This window comes from Polyodon spathula, chromosome 21, assembly GCF_017654505.1.
Source record: "Polyodon spathula isolate WHYD16114869_AA chromosome 21, ASM1765450v1, whole genome shotgun sequence".
In the NCBI taxonomy this organism is placed as follows: domain Eukaryota; kingdom Metazoa; phylum Chordata; class Actinopteri; order Acipenseriformes; family Polyodontidae; genus Polyodon; species Polyodon spathula.
The window spans coordinates 1,014,149-1,034,854 of record NC_054554.1 but is presented as its reverse complement, the minus strand read 5'-3'; the positions used below and the strand labels follow the sequence as shown (position 1 = coordinate 1,034,854).

The 20,706-nt window shown below is 42.9% G+C and overlaps 1 protein-coding gene and 1 long non-coding RNA gene across 14 annotated transcripts in view; one reads left to right on the top strand and one right to left on the bottom strand.

The window, feature by feature from the left end:
• Window positions 1-20,706, bottom strand: part of LOC121296416 (chromodomain-helicase-DNA-binding protein 9-like) — a 65,657-nt gene that overhangs the window by 31,570 nt on the left and 13,381 nt on the right. For 9 of the 13 annotated variants that reach the window (XM_041221957.1, XM_041221960.1, XM_041221959.1 and 6 more), the window contains 2 exons: window positions 5,397-5,779; window positions 1,155-1,301 (listed from right to left, as the gene is read on the bottom strand). In XM_041221957.1, the coding sequence (XP_041077891.1) occupies window positions 1,155-1,301; window positions 5,397-5,779 (530 nt within the window). Of the gene's footprint in view, window positions 1-1,154; window positions 1,302-5,396; window positions 5,780-7,776; window positions 8,127-8,162; window positions 8,289-20,706 lie in introns of those variants that run through there. The other 4 variants (XM_041221965.1, XM_041221968.1, XM_041221969.1 and 1 more) reach the window with 2 other exon arrangements.
• LOC121296418 lies at window positions 8,393-10,131 on the top strand. Its single transcript, XR_005947060.1, has 3 exons — window positions 8,393-8,484; window positions 8,751-8,894; window positions 9,585-10,131. It is a non-coding gene; the product is annotated as an uncharacterized LOC121296418 (long non-coding RNA).

The window sequence follows — 20,706 nt, the reverse complement described above, 5'->3', positions numbered from 1 at the left end:
TTAAGAATCTGCATAAATAGCTATTCAAAAGACATGATTTTAATTAACACAAGAACAGTGAAAGATATGATTTTAATTAACGCAAGAACAGTGAAAGATATGATTTTAATTAACGCAAGAATAGTGAAAGATATGACCATGCCCCGCTTGAGTAAAGAAGATTGCCTGGTGGCTATCGGCATGATTGAACACACACACACACACACACACACACACACACACACGTTTGTATTCCTATATTTGTGGGAGCTTCTCATTGACTCTCACTATATTTTTATTTACTATTTCTAACTCCCGTCAGTAAAAACTCCACACAGGGTGAAAGTCGACAACAAACTAAACACCCCACCCCCCCCGCCCCCCCCCCCCCCCCCCCCCCCCCCCCCCTTTTTTTTAACGCATATTTAGTTCTTAAAAAGATGTTTTACAAAGTGGGGATGTCCCCACAATGTTGATATTTCAGGAGTTACTATGTTTTTGGGGACAGTTTCTCAAATTTTGTCTGCACATTGATAGTAATACATGACTCCCATCCCCACACCCCACCACCACCACCACTACACACACTGTACCACTGACAAACATGAATTACATTTCTTCAAGAAGCACTATGAACAGGTATAGTATTAGTATACCTTCCTCAGGCAGTAGTCGCACCTACTGAGAGCTGTCTTACACCGTAAGACTACAGCAGAATTACCCATAGTTCTAAAACAAACAGAACGGGAGCCCTTCGTTTGCAAAAAAACCCACAAAAAAAATCACACAAAAAAATGAATGCATGTCAAGAATGATCGTTTTTCCTCAACCTCAAGATTGTAATTGAACTGTCATCTCTGGATGATGCATGCTCCCACCGAGCAGAATGTCTGCGACCTCGTCTTTTGTCAAAATGGAACTACAGTGCAAAGGGGACTTGCAAGACTACAACAGGGCACTTAACTAAGGAGCCTTCATAGCAGGCCAGGGCGATTTATGCAAATACTAAACAAAAATGAATTCTGCAGACATAATGCACTATAAAAGGGAGGTAGTCCTCCATTATTTACAGTATGTACTGTTGGGACACATTGAAAATTTCACATAAATAAATAAACATTTGACACAGGGACCCCAGTCGGCACTGTGCCTCACTCCTGTACGTTGATCCTTACTTGTGCGGGGAGCTCGTTGAGTTTATGGGTCTCAATACTGTAGGCTTGGGGGTCATCGTACCAGCGCCGCTCACCGACAGGCTGCGGCAGTGGGGAAGCTTGCTGCTGCTGCTGCTGCTGCTGCTGTCCCTCTTCGAGTAGGGGGAGCTAAAAGACAGGGGGGGGTTTGATGAGTCCTGACAGAGGCAAAGGGAGCATCACAAGGGGGGCAGTGCTATGCTAAAATCAATATGTTAATGCCCTTAAAAAACAAAAAGGTATTCTCTTGCTAACCACTGTTCTGGAAACTTTTTCACCCCTCTACCCCTCTTATACAAACAATACATCCATGTTCACCTACTTTTTTTTTTTTTTTTTTTTTTTTAACATCTGTTTTAAAAAAAATACAGAACAAGCAAAAATACAGATAATTCAATACACGCTAGCAAAACCATGTAGACTACAAGAAGGCTGGATTCTGTTTCCACAGGGTCATCTCTGCGGGTGGCCAGCGTGACTGGGAGTTATCCTGCAAGTGCATTTTCAGATTTAAAAGAAGTCTTTGCCACACAGCATTGTCCTCCGATGGCTCATGATCGTTTGGGAGGCTGTTCTGCAGTTATACTTCCATCCAGCAGCTTGAGGCAGTCACAGTCTTGTTTGATTTTATTTTTTAATAAACTATTCAACAAGCCATAGGGGCGAGTCACATACAGAAAGCTCTGTGCAATGAGGGCAGTCAGACTGGAATGTTATTTTATCAGCTGCTCCTGGTAAGCAATGGAATGTGATACAGAAAAAATAAATAAATAAAAATACAGAAAACAAAACCAAAAGCATGCAGTAAATCTAAAATAACCACAGGACGCAGAGGCCACTTTAATACATCACAGTATATACTGTCACCATGCTACACCCAAACATTACAATGAAAACCAGACGAGGCTTTTACCAGGATCCGAGGTTAAACATGAACCTGTGCTGATACCCTGTGCACTGGAATCTGAGAGTTCACAATATATCACCCAGAAGAAGAAGGAGCCCTGCATGTAGCTTCTACAATTAACAGCTGGTCGTCACTCACAGAAAATATTGCCTAACATAAAACCTATTTACGGTACAGATAAGTGTTTCTTTCTGCCAAAGAACAGAGCATACCTTACCCTTTCCTCTAAATATGAAACATAAAGCATGCATACAGGAGAGAGAGAGAGAGAGGGTATTGTAATAAATCCAGAGGAAAGGTTAATACCTCTGCGGCATAGCAGATGAAGCAAACAACTATTTCATGAATAATCTGAGCTACATATTTATTTTCTTGCATTTAATATAAAGCTGCTGCAATTTTAACCCCTGCATCTTCATTTCTCTTAACATAATCCAGTCTGCAGTCATTCACTCATCACCAGGCTTGCAACAAAATAATCTCTTCTTGAGAATGTTTAAGCCACGGCTACATTAATCCTCTAATATTAGACAAAACACAGAGGCTGTTAAGAGGTTCATTCTGATTCATATTTCACCGAGGTGAGCCATAACACTCAGAGACAGACTGACACACACACACAAAACATAAGTTCCCAGTGACTATCGCACAAAATTATGTGGCAGGAGGAATTTATTCCAAAACATCACCCAACAAATAAAAAAATAAAATGAGTGATTTCACAGACCCCAATTATTGTGATTTCACAGACCCCAATTATTGTGATTTCACAGACCCCAATTTCACAGTCCCCACTCATCTTAGACGAATAAAAGTTTGTCTAAGTCTCGCGCTAACTGGGGTCTCCCAAACCCACCAAAATAATCCTGCAGTCCAGCTCGGTTTCTGTAGCTGGGGCATATAGTAATAAAATTTAAAATAAATGTTTGTTTCATTCAAATGGGCCCCTTTGCCATCAGGGACACTGTCTTCGGAGGACAGGAAGGGGTATTTCACAGCCAATCTTCAACACTAACCCTCCAATCCCACCTGCTGTATGGCCTTGCTAGTGCAGGACAGCCCCCTCCACTTTTCACTATTCCATACTGCAATTCACAAATGTGCCGAGTTCACAGTCCTTCTGCATGGCTTTCCTAATATTACACGGAAGGACAGCTGTACACCTTTCCTTTCGTTTCATCTAATGAAATCTCAAATCCTCAGAATGTTTAGCCGCAATGCATTCTTCAGGAGGTTGTGCAATGGGATTATGAAGTGTGTTGTCAAACCTCAGCAGCGTGTAATGTACATTACAGCAGGAATATTAAAATATCTCTTATCCCAGATAAGATTCATGATTCACAGTTAACAACACAAACGCTATGCAATCCATTTTTTCAAATGCTGCTGTTACTGTGTCTTCAGAAGGGAGGCTTAGGAAAACAAATACATTTATCAATTAAACACAAAATCAAACAACTGCTCAGGGGTCAGACTGAGATCCTTAGAGACAGGGCAGACAAAAGATCAAAACTGAACAGAATATATATATATATATTTTTTTTAACTTTGAAATGAAAGCATACAAGATATAGTGGTGCTCACAATATCATGTCTGTGTTACAACCTCCTGCATTGGACAGAAAACAATTATAGTACAACAGGTTTTTTACATTTTTAATTATTATTATGTTTTTTTTTTCCTCCAGATGCATCGCTGAACTAAAAGCAATTAACCCTGTTCTAGTTAACAGCCGTTTCCAGGCACAGACACAGAAAAATAATTAATCATAACTAAACAGACAATAGTATCCACCATTGTGCTTTCTCCTCTAAATCAGCAGCAGCTGCCCCTTCCTGCCTAGCAGACTGGTGCAACTGCAGATTTGGCATCCCCTCCAAGCACTGCAAACAGTCCAGGAATCCTGCCTCAGACAGCAATTCTCCAGCACCCAAACCCCCCAGTCCATACCGATCCTAAACAAACCAGGCCTGTGCTTCTACAGAGCAGCAACGTTACTCTCAGACACAATCTAGTGCAAAACAAAAAATGCACATCTGACACTAAGCACATTATCAGTGAGCTAGTGCACAACAGCCATTTCACAGAAACAAAAAACAAGGACATTACGAGATCGCTTTGCCTGGTCTCGTCAACTAGAATCTTTTTACCCCATAATGTACAATTCTGTCTGTTTTCGGAGCATTATAATTATGTCCATAGGGTAAAAATTGTAATTTAAATGTGCTTTTCTTGCACAGTAGGTTATATGAAGGATAGCAAGACTTAAAAAATAAAATGTTGTTCATTCTATGGATCATTTCTGTAAACAAAATTAAACGAGTGAGTTGAGGCCAGGTCAGGGTTGTGCACCACTGCCCTACATGGACAGTCAGGGCTAAGCAGCGGCTTCACCACAGCTCTCACCAGCCAACCATCAGTGCACAGCTCCTACTGCCTCCACTCCGGGTTCAATCCTGATCATCTTTTCATCAGCTTTAAATGAGATCATTTGTGGTTTCCTGGCCATTGTTACTGGCTGCATCTTACTGACGTTGATCATCTGAAATGGCAGGTTGCAGTACTGTACAAAACAGGGGCTTGCTGTCAGCGTGTGACTCGCAACTCGCAAGTAACTTTCAAATCCGTGGTATGATTAGAAAGCTGCTTCAACTGTTGGGTCTAAAATCGAGAGCAAGGTAAAATTACAGAGCTGGAAATAAGACATTGCATAGGAGTTTGATCCATTCTTGATTTTGCTGAGTTTAATAAGACACACCTGAGCTTGTTACCTACACACGCTGTGGCTAATCAAGCTTGTATTGAAACCTGGATATGGGTGAAACTGCTACACAAGGGGAGTCTTATTTCCATCCCTGGACTATTACTGCAAGTCACAGCCCCTCCTGCTATCTACAGGTTACTTTAACTGGGTGGTCTGCCAACAAGATATAACAATCAACCAATACCCAGCCTACTTACAAGAGTGGTTTGATTCAGTAACTTCTGAATGGTAAAAAAACAAAAAAAAAAAACTAGGAAATATAAAAGCTAACAGTGACTACAGTAAAACCTACCCTACCCAAAGAGTAGGCAGATAATAATGTGGTCCTCACATTAAAAACACACTGCTTAACTTTTAAACTTTGGGGCTGTAATGGACAGCAGATATTTCAGTTTTTTTGGGGGGGTGCACCTAACATATATCCTTCCTAACATCTACAGATATCTTTACTAACATCTACAGATATCTTTTCCTCTTTTCTCAGACTGTCTAAAGGTTCTCTGCTTTCACCGGGCATTCGCTGACAAAGATGTGCCGACACACCCGACTCACCCGATTTTAGTCTTCTGTTTGGATTTAGAGGACGGGCCGCTCTTGGCCTTCCTGGAGAGCTTGTCCTTGGGTTTGGGTTTGGATTTGAGCCGGCGTGCCGCCTTGCGCTCCTGCCGGGCCTCGCTGGAGGAGCTAGGGAAGCTCTCGGGGCTCATGACGCGCGGGATGTTCTTCTCCCCGCGCTCCTTCGCCTTGGCGATGGCCTCCGAGATGATGCGGTTGGCCTTCTCCTGCTTGTCCTCCACGAGGACCTCCATCATCACAGCCGTCGCCGCTGCTGCCTTCTTCAGCCTCCTCTCAGAGTGAACCGGGCTGCTCCTCACGTGGGGGCTGTGCAGCTTGGACTGGGAGCCTGAACCATTAGTGTTCTTCGAGGAAGGGGGCTGCAACAGACAGAGAGGAAGAGAAGCACACACACTTGAGTTTCTCAATCTGTTTACCACTTAAGACTGGAAAGTGGTCCTCTAAATCTCACACGGACCTCACCTTACCCTCCTCCCAAACGGAGGCCCATTTCAGTTCCCAAACGATTTTACAAAGGCAACTTTCAATTACAGAATCAGCACTACATTATGTTCTATACAACAAATAAGAATATCCTTTCTATAATTTTTTTCTTCCCACATTTTTAAACCTGGATAGGAGTGGTATCACAGTGGGCTCAGGTTATTTATGACCACTCGTTGAGGCCTATACAAGTTTACCATGGTAAGTTTGCAGTTTTCTCATGCTTTTACTATGCATTTACTATACTGTAGTCTCATCTTTCCAACTCTTGCCTATGCTTTACCATGTTTTCACATTGTTTTATTACACTTTGCTGTGATTTTTGCTATGGGACACTTTGATAAAGGTTCCACAAAGGATCTTTTTTTGCTACAGTAACATATATTTTATAATCTACTGGTCTGCAACTGACTGTGTCAATGAAAGACTGCAGTGAGCAATAATCTGCTCTCCCTCCCCTTATAATAATAATAATAATAATAATAATAATAATAATAATAATAATAATTATTATTTGCATGGAAAAAAAAAACACTCAAATTGCTGTTTGTAGTTGAAATACAATCATACAGTATATAGACCTACTATATATGTTGGGGGAACATTTTCATGTTCAATGGCTGCAGTTACTGTCTTAATAAATATTATTACAGTGAGCAGTGCTGCACATAGGAAATAAGTACTGATTAATTATCTGGGGCACACTGTGTCACAGTAAAGTATTACTGGGAGAGCAAGGCCATTAAGGCAAGCACTAATCAATCAATCATTCAGCCCGAGTCTCAACAGGTTAGGAAATATCAATGTGTAGATTGTTACATTATAGGTCCGGATAACAGAAATGAAATGATGCCCCCCCCCCCCCCCCAAAACATGCAATCTCAAAGGTTTTATAATCCTGTGATAACAACAACTACACTAACCATGATATACAGTACCTGCACACAGACCTGCACTGTATACATGTTATTTCTGTTTTAGCTAACCCATAGCAGAGGGTAGAATACAACATTAAAAAGTACTGCACCTGATTCACCTTTCACAGCTGAGATCACACAGGATGCAATATCATGAATGTAATCAATATTTTTTCACCTAACAGATACGGCAATCAAGTGACCTCCTCTTGCTGCACTGCAAGCGTCAGCTGCAATGGGAAATTAATAACCCAACAAGCTACCGCACAAAACGAGTCGCTCTCGGGAATCGCCTCGCACAGGACACAAGATCTGTAATAACGTGTTTGCACTTCGGAACCATGTGAACATCCCAAGATCAACTGCCATGCATTAAAACAAGTGTTGTTTTTAGTGTACAAGAGCAACAAAACATTGAGCACCTCCGACATGCTCTTATTGCTGCAAAGCTGGTAGCTGGTGTGCTTCACAACGAACCTCTATCAAGCCAATGGATGAGGCTTATTTACTGAACTGCAAGAAAATCTAATTATCTGCAACCAATAAACATTCGATTTCTGTGTCCACAACTAACATTGCTTAATATAATTCTAAACCTTTTAGAGTGGGAGATAAAAAAAAAAAAAAACAATTAATTTAAGTCTCATATGTTTAAAGGCACAGTGTACTAAGGAAATACATTTCAGACGTATTCAGTAAGTCTACATTATTATACTCACCATGACTTGACAACAAACAAATACATATTAGTGCACATGTCATTCAACAGGAAATTAAGTTACCAATTCAGAATCTATCTTGTGAAACGAAGCATGGTCAGTGTATTTCAACTTCCATTTGCATTTACTATTAAACAACATAATTACTTGCCTTCAACTTGAAAAACAGTCAAATAAAAACTAAACAAAATGAACACACACACTCACACACTCCCAGAATTATTATCACTTTCTCACCCACGAATAAGCTGCAGAGAGCAGCAACAGCCAGGGAAACAGCCATTGGGATTTTCCAAACACATTCTCAGGGCCAGATCCCGTGTGTGCTTGAGTGAGTAATGTTACAGCACATCAAGACACCCACTGCAGCACAGCGAGGCTGAAGGGAGCCAGCGTCAGGAAACGGGAAGGGAAGAGGGAAAATATAAAAAACACAGCAAGCCATCTTTAGGCCTGGGAGCTAAATAAATTACCGAGGGTGAAGAAAACAGCAACAAGCACAAGATGGCGATGCGAGGCCAGCTCTGCAGCGCAGCCAGTAGCAGGGAACGTTATACAATCCTATTACCCTCTTAGCCCGACAACCCCTCCTCCTCCTCCCACTCACTCAGCAGTTCACTTACCCTTCCTCTTGGCCTCTTCACTGAAGACATTTTTTCGATCGTCTTAACAAAGCCTTGCTCTTTTTTTTTTGTTGCCAGTTTTTTTTCCTCTCTTCTCTCTCTCTCTCTCTCTCTCTCTCTCTCTCTCTCTCTCTCTCTCGTGTTCTCCAAACCCACCCCCCCAGGCTTTGCTTAAGAGGAAATCATTTGGAGAGGATTGCTAAACGGCCTATTTAGCTCGGCAGCAGCAAGGAGGAATATGGCTGCCCGTAAACACACATTGTGATCTAGCAAGGCTGCCCTCTCGCTCTCCTCTCATTGATTCTCCACATCTCGGGGTAAGGTAGGTCTACTCTTCTTCTGTACACTCAAAGGTTTGGTGTGTTGTTGGTGGTGTTGTTCCCCCCCCCCCCAGCCCCTCTATCTCTCTCTATCTCTCTCACAACAGTCAGCCTCCAACAAAGCAGAGTAAAATGCAAGCACAAAGCATCAAAATACATCAGCATGAATATTAGAGATGTCGTTAAAATTCTGACTCGCTTTCCCTTTCCCTCTCCCTCTCTCTCTCTCTCTCTTCCCCTCCTCCTCTCTTGCTCTCGCTCTCTGCAGAAGCAGACCAGCAGATGGTGCTGCCAGTTACTATTCCATTAGGCTCTCTACACTTTAACCCCCAAAGGACTGGATTGCTACACAAATGCCTGGGAATGCTGCTAAAACGGCTTTTCTAATGTCATTGTGAGCAGGGAGACACAGGTGAGCAGTAGGATTCAAAGCTGAAGTAAACTTGTTTGGATGAAGTAAGACATTTAGGGAGAAGAGTTCAAGATGGAGACTAGAAACAGACACACACACGTTGTTATATATATATATATATATATATATATATATATATATATATATATATATATATATATATATATATATATATATATATATATATATATATATAGACACCACACACACACACACACACATTATAAGGCAGTATGGTCATGGCTCCTATTTCCCCCACAATGCCATTACACTAACACTAGTATTTTCGTTATAAGGCGGAACACAAGCAGCATGGTCTCTTAACTATGGCTCCCGACTAGAGTTCTAAAGGGGGAGCATTGCAATAGATGTGCTCATTTAAAACATGAAACTAAATCCCAGGAGGTATACAAAGTAGCATGCTTTAAGGTCTTCTCTGAATGGCTTCCTTTCAAGACGTACAGTAGTGAAGCCTGGAGCGCGCTTAGAACATTTTTTCACATAGGTATTCGCGTATGTAAAACTGCTGATAATTCTCTGCTTTCATTCTAAAACCATAAAAAAAAAAAAACACACACACAATAATAATAGTGAAAAAATCTGATTAGAGGAGATATCCAAGAAGGGTGTGAATAATTGCATCATTATTTTAACTTCATGTTTTTTTTTTTCTTTGTGTGAATTTAACAGGCTGCTCTCTATGGATTTCCATTGACTACAGTGAAACAGTGATTTCGAAACCTCAGGAAATCCGAATGCGACAACAATTGGATTAACCACCCCATCTGATATGAATATGAGGAGGGAGGGGGGGCCCAGCAAAAAACACAGCAGCTCACAGGATCAACATGAAGACGAATCCCTCTCCTGTCTGGCTGTCTGCTTCCTGCTGAACTCTGTGGTTCTGTAAACAGCACAGTTAACTCAAAGTGCCATCCAAAGACAAGGGAGGAGCACTACCAGTACATCAGCATCACGAAGATTCTGAACTAGAAACTTTGTTTTATTTATTTATTTTGTTAAAATATTGGATTTTATTTTTATTTTTTTTGCAGACCAATGTAGGTCAGTAATTCTAGAATCAAACAGTTGCCAAAAGAAAAAAAAAAAAAAAACACTTCAAATCCACAAAAAACATTTATCAGCACATTAAAGAGCACAGAAGGACCTTTTTTATTGTGTTGTGTTACACGTTCCGAAATGTTGCTGCAACTGTTTACGTAAGGTGTGTGTATTGTTTTAATTTAATTTTTTTTTACATTTTGACCACTTTTAAATTGCATTCCCTGGCTTCACATGTACCCGCATGGACCTCTCAGAACTACATTTCCCATCATCCTCCTGCTCACGTATGTAACTGAGAAGGATTTACCAGTGAGCAGGAGGATGACACACCTTACGGGAACCCATGGGAACATGTAACACAACAAAATAAAAAGGTCTTTATGTACCCTTTAAAACTGCTATGTTATGTAAATATATTACATACTGCAAGCTATCTAAATCAAGACTTAAACACAAGATCTACAGTAGTCTGCTGCATGCAAGGCTTCACTGTGGGTTCATAGAAAGCAGGAATAAAATGATAGGGGAGCAAAACACGGGGTTGCATGTAAATTATAATAAACAAACAACAGCAGGTTTCTTTAATTATTCTACATAAAAGTACAGTAATACCACAACCACATTTCAGTTATACTATTCTCTACAGAGCAAAAACAAGACAACTATTTAACTACTTATTAAAAAAGTAATACATAATACTAATAACAGCACACCCTGCTGTGCATATTCATTTACAGTAATGCTTCTCATGGGCTGAACAGAATCTGCACACTGCACAGTACATCACCTCCCCAGTATCAATACCTGCACACTGCACAGTACATCACCTCCCCAGTATCAATACCTGCATACTGTACATCACCTCCCCAGTATCAATACCTGCACTGTACATCACCTCCCCAGTATCAATACCTGCACTGTACATCACCTCCCCAGTATCAATACCTGCACACTGCACTGTACATCACCTCCCCAGTATCAATACCTGCACACTGCACTGTACATCACCTCCCCAGTATCAATACCTGCACACTGCACTGTACATCACCTCCCCAGTATCAATACCTGCACTGCACTGTACATCACCTCCCCAGTATCAATACCTGCACACTGCACTGTACATCACCTCCCCAGTATCAATACCTGCACACTGCACAGTACTGTCACCTGCACCCCAGTATCAATACCTGCATACTGCACTGTACATCACCTCCCCAGTATCAATACCTGCACACTGCACTGTACATCACCTCCCCAGTATCAATACCTGCACTGTACATCACCTCCCCAGTATCAATACCTGCACACTGCACTGTACATCACCTCCCCAGTATCAATACCTGCACACTGCACTGTACATCACCTCCCCAGTATCAATACCTGCACACTGCACTGTACATCACCTCCCCAGTATCAATACCTGCACTGTACATCACCTCCCCAGTATCAATACCTGCACACTGCACTGTACATCACCTCCCCAGTATCAATACCTGCATACTGTACATCACCTCCCCAGTATCAATACCTGCACACTGCACAGTACATCACCTCCCCAGTATCATACATACCTGCACAGTACATCACCTCCCCAGTATCAATACCTGCACACTGCACTGTACATCACCTCCCCAGTATCAATACCTGCACACTGCACTGTACATCACCTCCCCAGTATCAATACCTGCACACTGCACTGTACATCACCTCCCCAGTATCAATACCTGCACACTGCACAGTACATCACCTCCCCAGTATCAATACCTGCACACTGCACTGTACATCACCTCCCCAGTATCAATACCTGCACACTGCACTGTACATCACCTCCCCAGTATCAATACCTGCACACTGCACTGTACATCACCTCCCCAGTATCAATACCTGCACACTGCACTGTACATCACCTCCCCAGTATCAATACCTGCACACTGCACTGTACATCACCTCCCCAGTATCAATACCTGCACACTGCACTGTACATCACCTCCCCAGTATCAATACCTGCACACTGCACTGTACATCACCTCCCCAGTATCAATACCTGCACACTGCACTGTACATCACCTCCCCAGTATCAATACCTGCACACTGCACTGTACATCACCTCCCCAGTATCAATACCTGCACACTGCACTGTACATCACCTCCCCAGTATCAATACCTGCACACTGCACTGTACATCACCTCCCCAGTATCAATACCTGCACACTGCACTGTACATCACCTCCCCAGTATCAATACCTGCACACTGCACTGTACATCACCTCCCCCAGTATCAATACCTGCACACTGCACTGTACATCACCTCCCCAGTATCAATACCTGCACACTGCACTGTACATCACCTCCCAGTATCAGTATCCCCAGTATCAAATACCTGCACACCTGCACTGTACATCACCTCCCCAGTATCAATACCTGCACACTGCACAGTACATCACCTCCCCAGTATCAATACCTGCACACTGCACTGTACATCACCTGCCCAGTATCAATACCTGCCTGCATCACTGTACATCACCTGCCCAGTATCAATACCTGCACACTGCACTGTACATCACCTCCCCAGTATCAATACCTGCACACTGCACTGTACATCACCTCCCCAGTATCAATACCTGCACACTGCACTGTACATCACCTCCCCAGTATCAATACCTGCACACTGCACAGTACATCACCTCCCCAGTATCAATACCTGCACTGTACATCACCTCCCCAGTATCAATACCTGCACACTGCACTGTACATCACCTCCCCAGTATCAATACCTGCACACTGCACTGTACATCACCTCCCCAGTATCAATACCTGCACACTGCACTGCACACTGCACTGTACATCACCTCCCCAGTATCAATACCTGCACACTGCACTGTACATCACCTCCCCAGTATCAATACCTGCACACTGCACTGTACATCACCTCCCCAGTATCAATACCTGCACACTGCACTGTACATCACCTCCCCAGTATCAATACCTGCACACTGCACTGTACATCACCTCCCCAGTATCAATACCTGCACACTGCACTGTACATCACCTCCCCAGTATCAATACCTGCATACCTGCCCAGTATCAATACCTACTGTACATCACCTCCCCAGTATCAATACCTGCACACTGCACAGTACATCACCTGCCCAGTATCAATATCTTGTGCAACAGGGGAGAGCTCAACACATTCTCATTACTTATTCAAACTCTCACTTCTCTTCAGAAGAAAACCTGGAGGGTGTATTCGCTATGCTGCTGTAATAATACAGACATCTCATTGAGTTACATGCTAATTTGAAACTTAAAAATAAATGAGGTGGAAAAAAAATGTATTTATTTTATCAGCAAATAACACATGCAAATAAAATACTGTAGAGCACCCCACCCCCTGCCCTGCAAAGTGCATTATCTCGGTACACAGTATTTCATCTGCAGTCCACCGTAGAGCCTCTCTGTACAGCACAATGCCCCAGTGTGTAATCCTCTCATTGGAGCATGTCTCTATCTTCATATTGTAGGAGAGAGGAGCAGGTCTCTATCTTCATATTGTAAAGGGAGAGAGGGGTCACATAGGTTAGTGACTGCGCACTTGCAGTGGAGTGCTGCCGAACTAGTGCTTGCAGGGAGCAAGACTGAGAACCAGCACTGAGAAATAGCCACTGTAATACCTGCAAGTAGAATTTCTGTTTGTTTGTATTTTATTTTATTTTTTATAAAACTCAGGGATTGAAATAGGACATTGCACAGCATTTCCATCCATTCCTGGTTTTACTAAGAGTTTAAAACCACAAGTCTGAGCTTGTTCTCTTTACAGTGTGGCTTATCAAGCTGGTAGTAAAACCTGGAATGGATGTACCTATTATTCAATAGGAATCCTATTTCCATGCCTGAAACTCATTGTGTACTATAAACCCATTTATTGATTTTTTTTTGCAGTAGTACAGTATGCAAAACACTTTTACCATTCCAATCACCCAAGACGTGCTGTGCATTACAGGATGGTGTTACCTTCCAGAACTTCTAAACAATACCAGACTCCATGGGAAGAAGAGCAATGTTTCAGGAAGTGCCTTTGTCAGTGCAGTAGTAAATGTACGGGGTGTATCCAGTAAATCACAATGCTTCCATTCAGTACGTCTGCAGTGACTGTACACGATGAACACCTGTGTACATATCCCCCCGGCACAGTGAAGACCACCTGCCTGTGAAGACCACTTTTAAATAATCCCTTAGCAGTCACCATCAACACAGTCATCTGTAAGCACTGACCCTTTAAGAGTCGGGCCAGCTCTGTCCTTGGAATTGGAACCTTTGGAAGCGGGCCTACAGTAGAGTGCCCATGTGCCTCAGTATTAAACACTGTTTACAATGCGGAGATGAAACAACTGTCCAGAACCACTAGTATTCTGTACAGTTAGTGTGAACCAACTAGCCGCTTACTTTGAACTTGTTACCAAACTTACAGGGTCTGCAAACTATCCAGTTACTTTGGTCTAGTACAGGGGTTTGCAACTTTAAACTGTTGTATGGTATGCATGTATGTATGTGAGTGAACTGATAGAAAACAGTGTACTGTAACACTGCACTCACACACTGCCTAACCCAAGCCTGTACTGCAGCTTCAGTGAATGCCTTCATGTACTGTACATTACAGCACTGCAAAGTACACTGCATTTCATACCATCTGCATCTACAGAGAAACCCAGCCCTGCGGAGCTGAACTGAAGTGTGCCTCTGTATTTATCTTATCCCGTCTGCCTGTGCTTGTTTTGGTTGCTTATGAGACAGTGCTTCTACACATCTCATCCTGAAAAACCAGAGAACACAACAGCAGACTAGCGAAAGCCTGCACACGCCTGGTGCTGCACATCACAGCACAGCACAGCAGAAACTTCTCTGCAACAAAGTGGTTCAGATGCAAATCTGTTCCACTGGACTCTGGAGCAGGGTTCTGTCCTCTCGACACACGCAACACGCAGGTGGTACCTTCACAGCTATTAATGATTAGCTAATATTAATAGCCATATTTAAAGAAAGGTTTTTCCTTCACGTTTACATACGACAGCCCCTGCTTCTGCATGTCATTGAATTAAATTGAAAGAGTTCCCATGTGGTCAGAAAGCTGCAAGAAGGGAGCAAGCTTATGTGCCTGCTGCCAGAACTACTGTAGGCAAATGTAAGCCAACAACAACTTGGGCGCAGACAATGCTGAACTGTGGATGAACGTGGTAAACATTCACCCAGGAACCATGTCTTAGCGTGAAGCTGAACATGCCTGTAGGGCAGGTTTACATGTAACAAACCAGTTTCAATAGAACGCACTTGGTTGGCAGGTCCAGCTACAAGGTTAGATAAATCAGCTCAACTGAAAAAGAGAGTTACATTCTGGAGTGATGCTTTGATGACAAATTAAAATGGACATAAACTTGAGATTTCCCAGACCAATTAAAATGTACAGTAATCTCCAGGGATATTGAACATCCTGTCAGAGAGCAATCCGGTATAAAGGTCCTCTCACACACACACACAGTAGACGTTCAGTGCAAGTGGAAATCATTCCTGTAAATGAATTCCATTATAGTGCAGTACCAGGAGAATATAGAACGTGTCCAGTGCATTACCAGAAGGACCATTTCTTATTGTGCAGTGCCAGCCAGTGAATTACATTACAGTACAGTAACTGGGTATGTGGCGGGAAACTACGTGCTGGATCTGCTCCAACACATTTAAAGCACCTCTACACAGCTCTGCTGCTGCGTGCACATTTAAAGCACCTCTACACAGCTCTGCCGCTGCGTGCACATTTAAAGCACCTCTACACAGCTGCACATTTAAAGCACCTCTACACAGCTCTGCTGCGTGCACATTTAAAGCACCTCTACACAGCTCTGCTGCTGCGTGCACATTTAAAGCACCTCTACACAGCTCTGCCGCTGCGTGCACATTTAAAGCACCTCTACACAGCTCTGCTGCTGCGTGCACATTTAAAGCACCTCTACACAGCTCTGCCGCTGCGTGCACATTTAAAGCACCTCTACACAGCTCTGCCGCTGCGTGCACATTTAAAGCACCTCTACACAGCTCTGCTGCTGCGTGCACATTTAAAGCACCTCTACACAGCTCTGCCGCTGCGTGCACATTTAAAGCACCTCTACACAGCTCTGCCGCTGCGTGCACATTTAAAGCACCTCTACACAGCTCTGCCGCTGCGTGCACATTTAAAGCACCTCTACACAGCTCTGCCGCTGCGTGCACATTTAAAGCACCTCTACACAGCTCTGCCACTGCGTGCACATTTAAAGCACCTCTACACAGCTCTGCCGCTGCGTGCACATTTAAAGCACCTCTACACAGCTCGGCCACTGCGTGCACATTTAAAGCACCTCTACACAGCTCGGCCGCTGCGTGCACATTTAAAGCACCTCTACACAGCTCTGCCGCTGCGTGCACATTTAAAGCACCTCTACACAGCTCTGCCGCTGCGTGCACATTTAAAACACCTCTACACAGCTCGGCCACTGCGTGCACATTTAAAGCACCTCTACACAGCTCTGCCGCTGCGTGCACATTTAAAGCACCTCTACACAGCTCGGCCACTGCGTGCACATTTAAAGCACCTCTACACAGCTCTGCTGCTGCGTGCACATTTAAAGGCCATGCATTACAGCTCTCTCTCCAGCTACCACTCGCTGTTTTATAAAAGCTCTTTCATACAGACTTTCTGTTTGGGAACGATGAACCAGCAAGCCTCAAGTGTGGTGCAAACGCGCACCACAATCTTTCACTTCCTGCAATATGATACTGGAAAAAACAAACCATTGTGAGGTCAGTGCTGAAGTGCAGAACAAGCAGAATCTTCACAGCAATTTATTGCATTCTGAGCTTTTAGAAAAGAATATTGTTGCAATCTGAATAGTGTAAATGAAAACTACCTAAAGCCTCTCTGAATAAACAAATGTACTGTATAAACCCACATATCAGTTTCATATTTAATACAGACACTTTCTTTTCAACTACCTTCAAAGCTCAGAAACCTTTTTCTGAATCATCTTGTGGCTCACATTAATGACTGCGGTGCTTTGAGTAACCCTGCAGAATGAGGTCACTGAGATACTGTGTAGGTGTCTTAAGGATGCAGACATTCACTCTGAGGCTCAAATTAACATTTGCTTCCCAATGGCAATTATGGACTCCGGACTTCAAACAGCCCTGCACTGCCCACAAGAGCACCTTCATGGAATTCAACAGTGTTATGCAACTGGAAATGGTTAAGAAGAATTTTAAAAAAACAGATATGAACAATCCCATACAGCACTATAACTGAACTATACCTGACCGCCTGTCTCAGTTAACCTTATCAAAAGTTTCCCATAGTAAAAGCATACCAAGGTATAGTGAAAGCATAGGCAAGTAAAGAACAACAAGGTTTGAACCTTAACACCTGTTTAATACATTTTTTTTTTTTTTTTTTTTTTTAAATGCAGTTTTTATTTGTTGTCGGTAGTCGTGCAGTTTACTGAACTTTGACATTTTCAAGTTTGAAATCTAGTGCTACTTTTTTTTTTTTTTAAATGAAAGCAGACAGGAGAGTCACTCTGTGCTGCTCTCCAGCTGGCAAACACAAGGAATTCCCAGGCTTGCCAGGGACATCATGCACCACGAGAGAGACGCCTTTAGATTTCATTCTCTATCTTTGACTCTCAACAGCATTGCCTCACAAAAATACCTGTCGTACATGCAATACGTTTTCATTGGAATGCGCTTTTCTAAAAAAAAAAAGACTACCCTGCAACAAATAATGTTATTGAAAATTAAAGAATAGTTCAGGACATTGCACTGAATTTAATAACAGAAGTCACGTCTAAAACCCCTTCACTGCTTGCTTCCAAAGGGCAAGTCATTTCAACTACAGTACATACAACCAGGCAGCACAATGTCCAAAATATCTGGGGCACAGACTCCAAACCTTCTGGAACCAAATAACTTTACATTTAAAATGAACAAAAGACAAAAGTTATAAGCTAGACTTAATATTTATATTTCACTTCGAATTTGATAAGAGATTCAATTAGCTGTACAAAAAAAAAAAAAAAAAAAAAAGAAGCTAAGGGGGTTTCAGGCAGATGCTAATGCTGACATGAGAATGTTCCTGTCGGCTCCCAAAAAGAGTGTAATTATTCTGCAGCCCTGCACACAAAGACAGAGAGCTGCTGGCTTCGGTGTGGCACAGTATTGTGCTGTGTTTGTCCCATGCAGTTATCTTGCTGTCAAACACACTGGCTAAGCAGCCGGCATACGCCACTCTTATTTCAGACAGCAGTACAAACAGAACCAGTCAGCCCTGGCCTGGGACCCACAGCCTGCATCTTTAAGCATGAGGAGGGGTCTGGGGGATGGCTGTCTGGGACTGGGTCAGTGGATTGCAATGGGATGTGTAATCTTCCACTCCAAAGTCACTGGCCTGAAACTAGCACAAGTAGCCTCTGCCAAGTTTCTGTGAGACAAGTGTTCACATTACTGAAGCACTCAATCTGGCACCCCACTAGCCTGGCGCAGTGAAAGAAAAGGGATTCACGACGGGCTTGAGTGATATGGAATGGGATTAAATGGAAGCAATCGTGGAGCAATGACATATGGGAATAGGAAGAACTCAAGTCTTACTTTTTAGAGGGAGCCGCTGAAGAAACTACAAGCCAGTGAACTTAGTCGACATAAAATTTTTAACAATTTCTATTTGCAGTTTTACTTAAATATGTTTCAGTTGCCATTGTCTTCTTCATTATCGTAATTCTGCATGACTGAAAAGAGAACCAGCATTATTCAAAAAAGTGCAAATTACAAGCTGCATTCTGCAGTGTGCAGCCGTACTGTAACTAATCTCCTGCAGCTGGATAATCAAGACGTCGAAAATTTGGCACAGCGCTTTAGTGTGCTTCATGCTTTATGCCTGCAGCACCCAGATTTGCATCCCAATTCCAAAGTGACTCGAGAGCTTGCACTCCAGCAGTCAGATGTGAGGTTTGAAGCAGTTGGTTGCCACCAGTATTGCACACAGCATGAAAGGGGGACACTAACTGTACAGAAGAGTGAGGGGAACAAAGCTTCTTCTATGAACCCTGACCTCACAGTCAAAGATATCTTCCTGACCAAAATGACATCGACACCTGAAATAGGGATGTGTGAGGAATCCTTCATAAGCACCCCCTCTATGAAGTGTTTAACACAATCCAACACGCATTGTGTATAAAAAAGCTTTGCACCTAAAAAGATACAAATAAAAACAGAATACATTCAGATCAATTAGCCTTCACAGCACCGACTATACTTATAAGATACACCATAATGGGATATGCTTTTGACAGGTTACAGCTGACACTACTTAAAAAAAAAAAACAGAACAGCTACCGTGTCATCAGCATCATGTTTAACTGTCCTGTACAATGCTCAAATAACCAGCACAGATTAGCCTGACTAATGCCACGAGTACTCCACCCTGGTAGGTGCAGTCTGAAGATAACGAGCGGACGACAGTTACTATAAATAATCATCAGGCTGTCAGAACGTTACTGCAGCTCATCGTCCCCAATTACCAGTCCACTGGGACGCGGTTGCAGGAGGAAATTATGGCTTTTGTTCAACCTACAAAAATATAAAATAAAAAATGATCCTGTCAACCAGCTATTTTCTTCTAAATAAGAGACCAAGTCATGCCGGCTGGCTGATTTCAAAAAGTCTTTCATTCATAAAGACCACACCTACACCTGTGCAAGGGCATCTTTTGGGCACAGAAAAAAATAAATGCCAACCCACCCCAACCCCCCCATTTGCGGTTGGGAGAGGAGGACAGTTTGTTGTATTTTTTTTCTCCTTCAAAAAGGCAGAACAGCACCCTCAGGCCAGACATACTGCACTAGTCTGACCCGTGGAACGTGCAATTCCCTGAGCCTGCACTCGAGTAAGCCCAACAGAGTGTCTAGTCACGTAACTGCTGGATCCTTTTTTGTTTTTTTGCCTCACAGCTGTCTGAGACAACACACACAGCCTCTGCCTTTCACACAGCACTTACAAAGCAAGAGAGAACAGGAGCACACCACCACTGTGCCCTGAATAAGCTCAGCCATCAACCACTGGGCCACACAGCTTCGAAATCTGGCTTAGTGCGATCCAATATCACTGATCTACATCTGGCCTGCCTGTCTTAAATACAAGTTACAGCAAACGACATGGCCACACTATCGTCCCTGGAGATAATGGCACAGGAGCATGTCGCTTTCTACCTGCGCTGCGTTCTATATATTTTTCGCTGTGGTCTAAAAGGAATGTTTTAGCAGAGATAAGGACCAGCTAAAGAGGCTAGCCATTGGAATTCCATTGGAATTCCTGTTGAATGTTCTATTAGCATGCTGTGTTTGTGTGTGTGTGTGTGTGTGTGTGTGTGTGTGTGTGTGTGTGTGTGTGTGTGTGTGTGTGTGTGTGTGTGTGTGTGTGTGTGTGTGTGTGTGTGTGTGTGTGTGCATGCATGCCTCCAGCAGGGCACTCTTCACTGGCTGAATGAACAGCGGAAAATGAAAGCTAGTTTTATAGAGAATACATCAACCTTGGTATTAAAAATGATGCCGCTGCACTGCATCCAGAAGCACTGATTAGGGTTAGATTTTGGTCAGATTTGGGGAGTGAGAGGTACAGTATCATAAGAAAGGGTTAATCCCAATAAAGAGTAGTGCGGGGAGGGGCGGGGGCTATG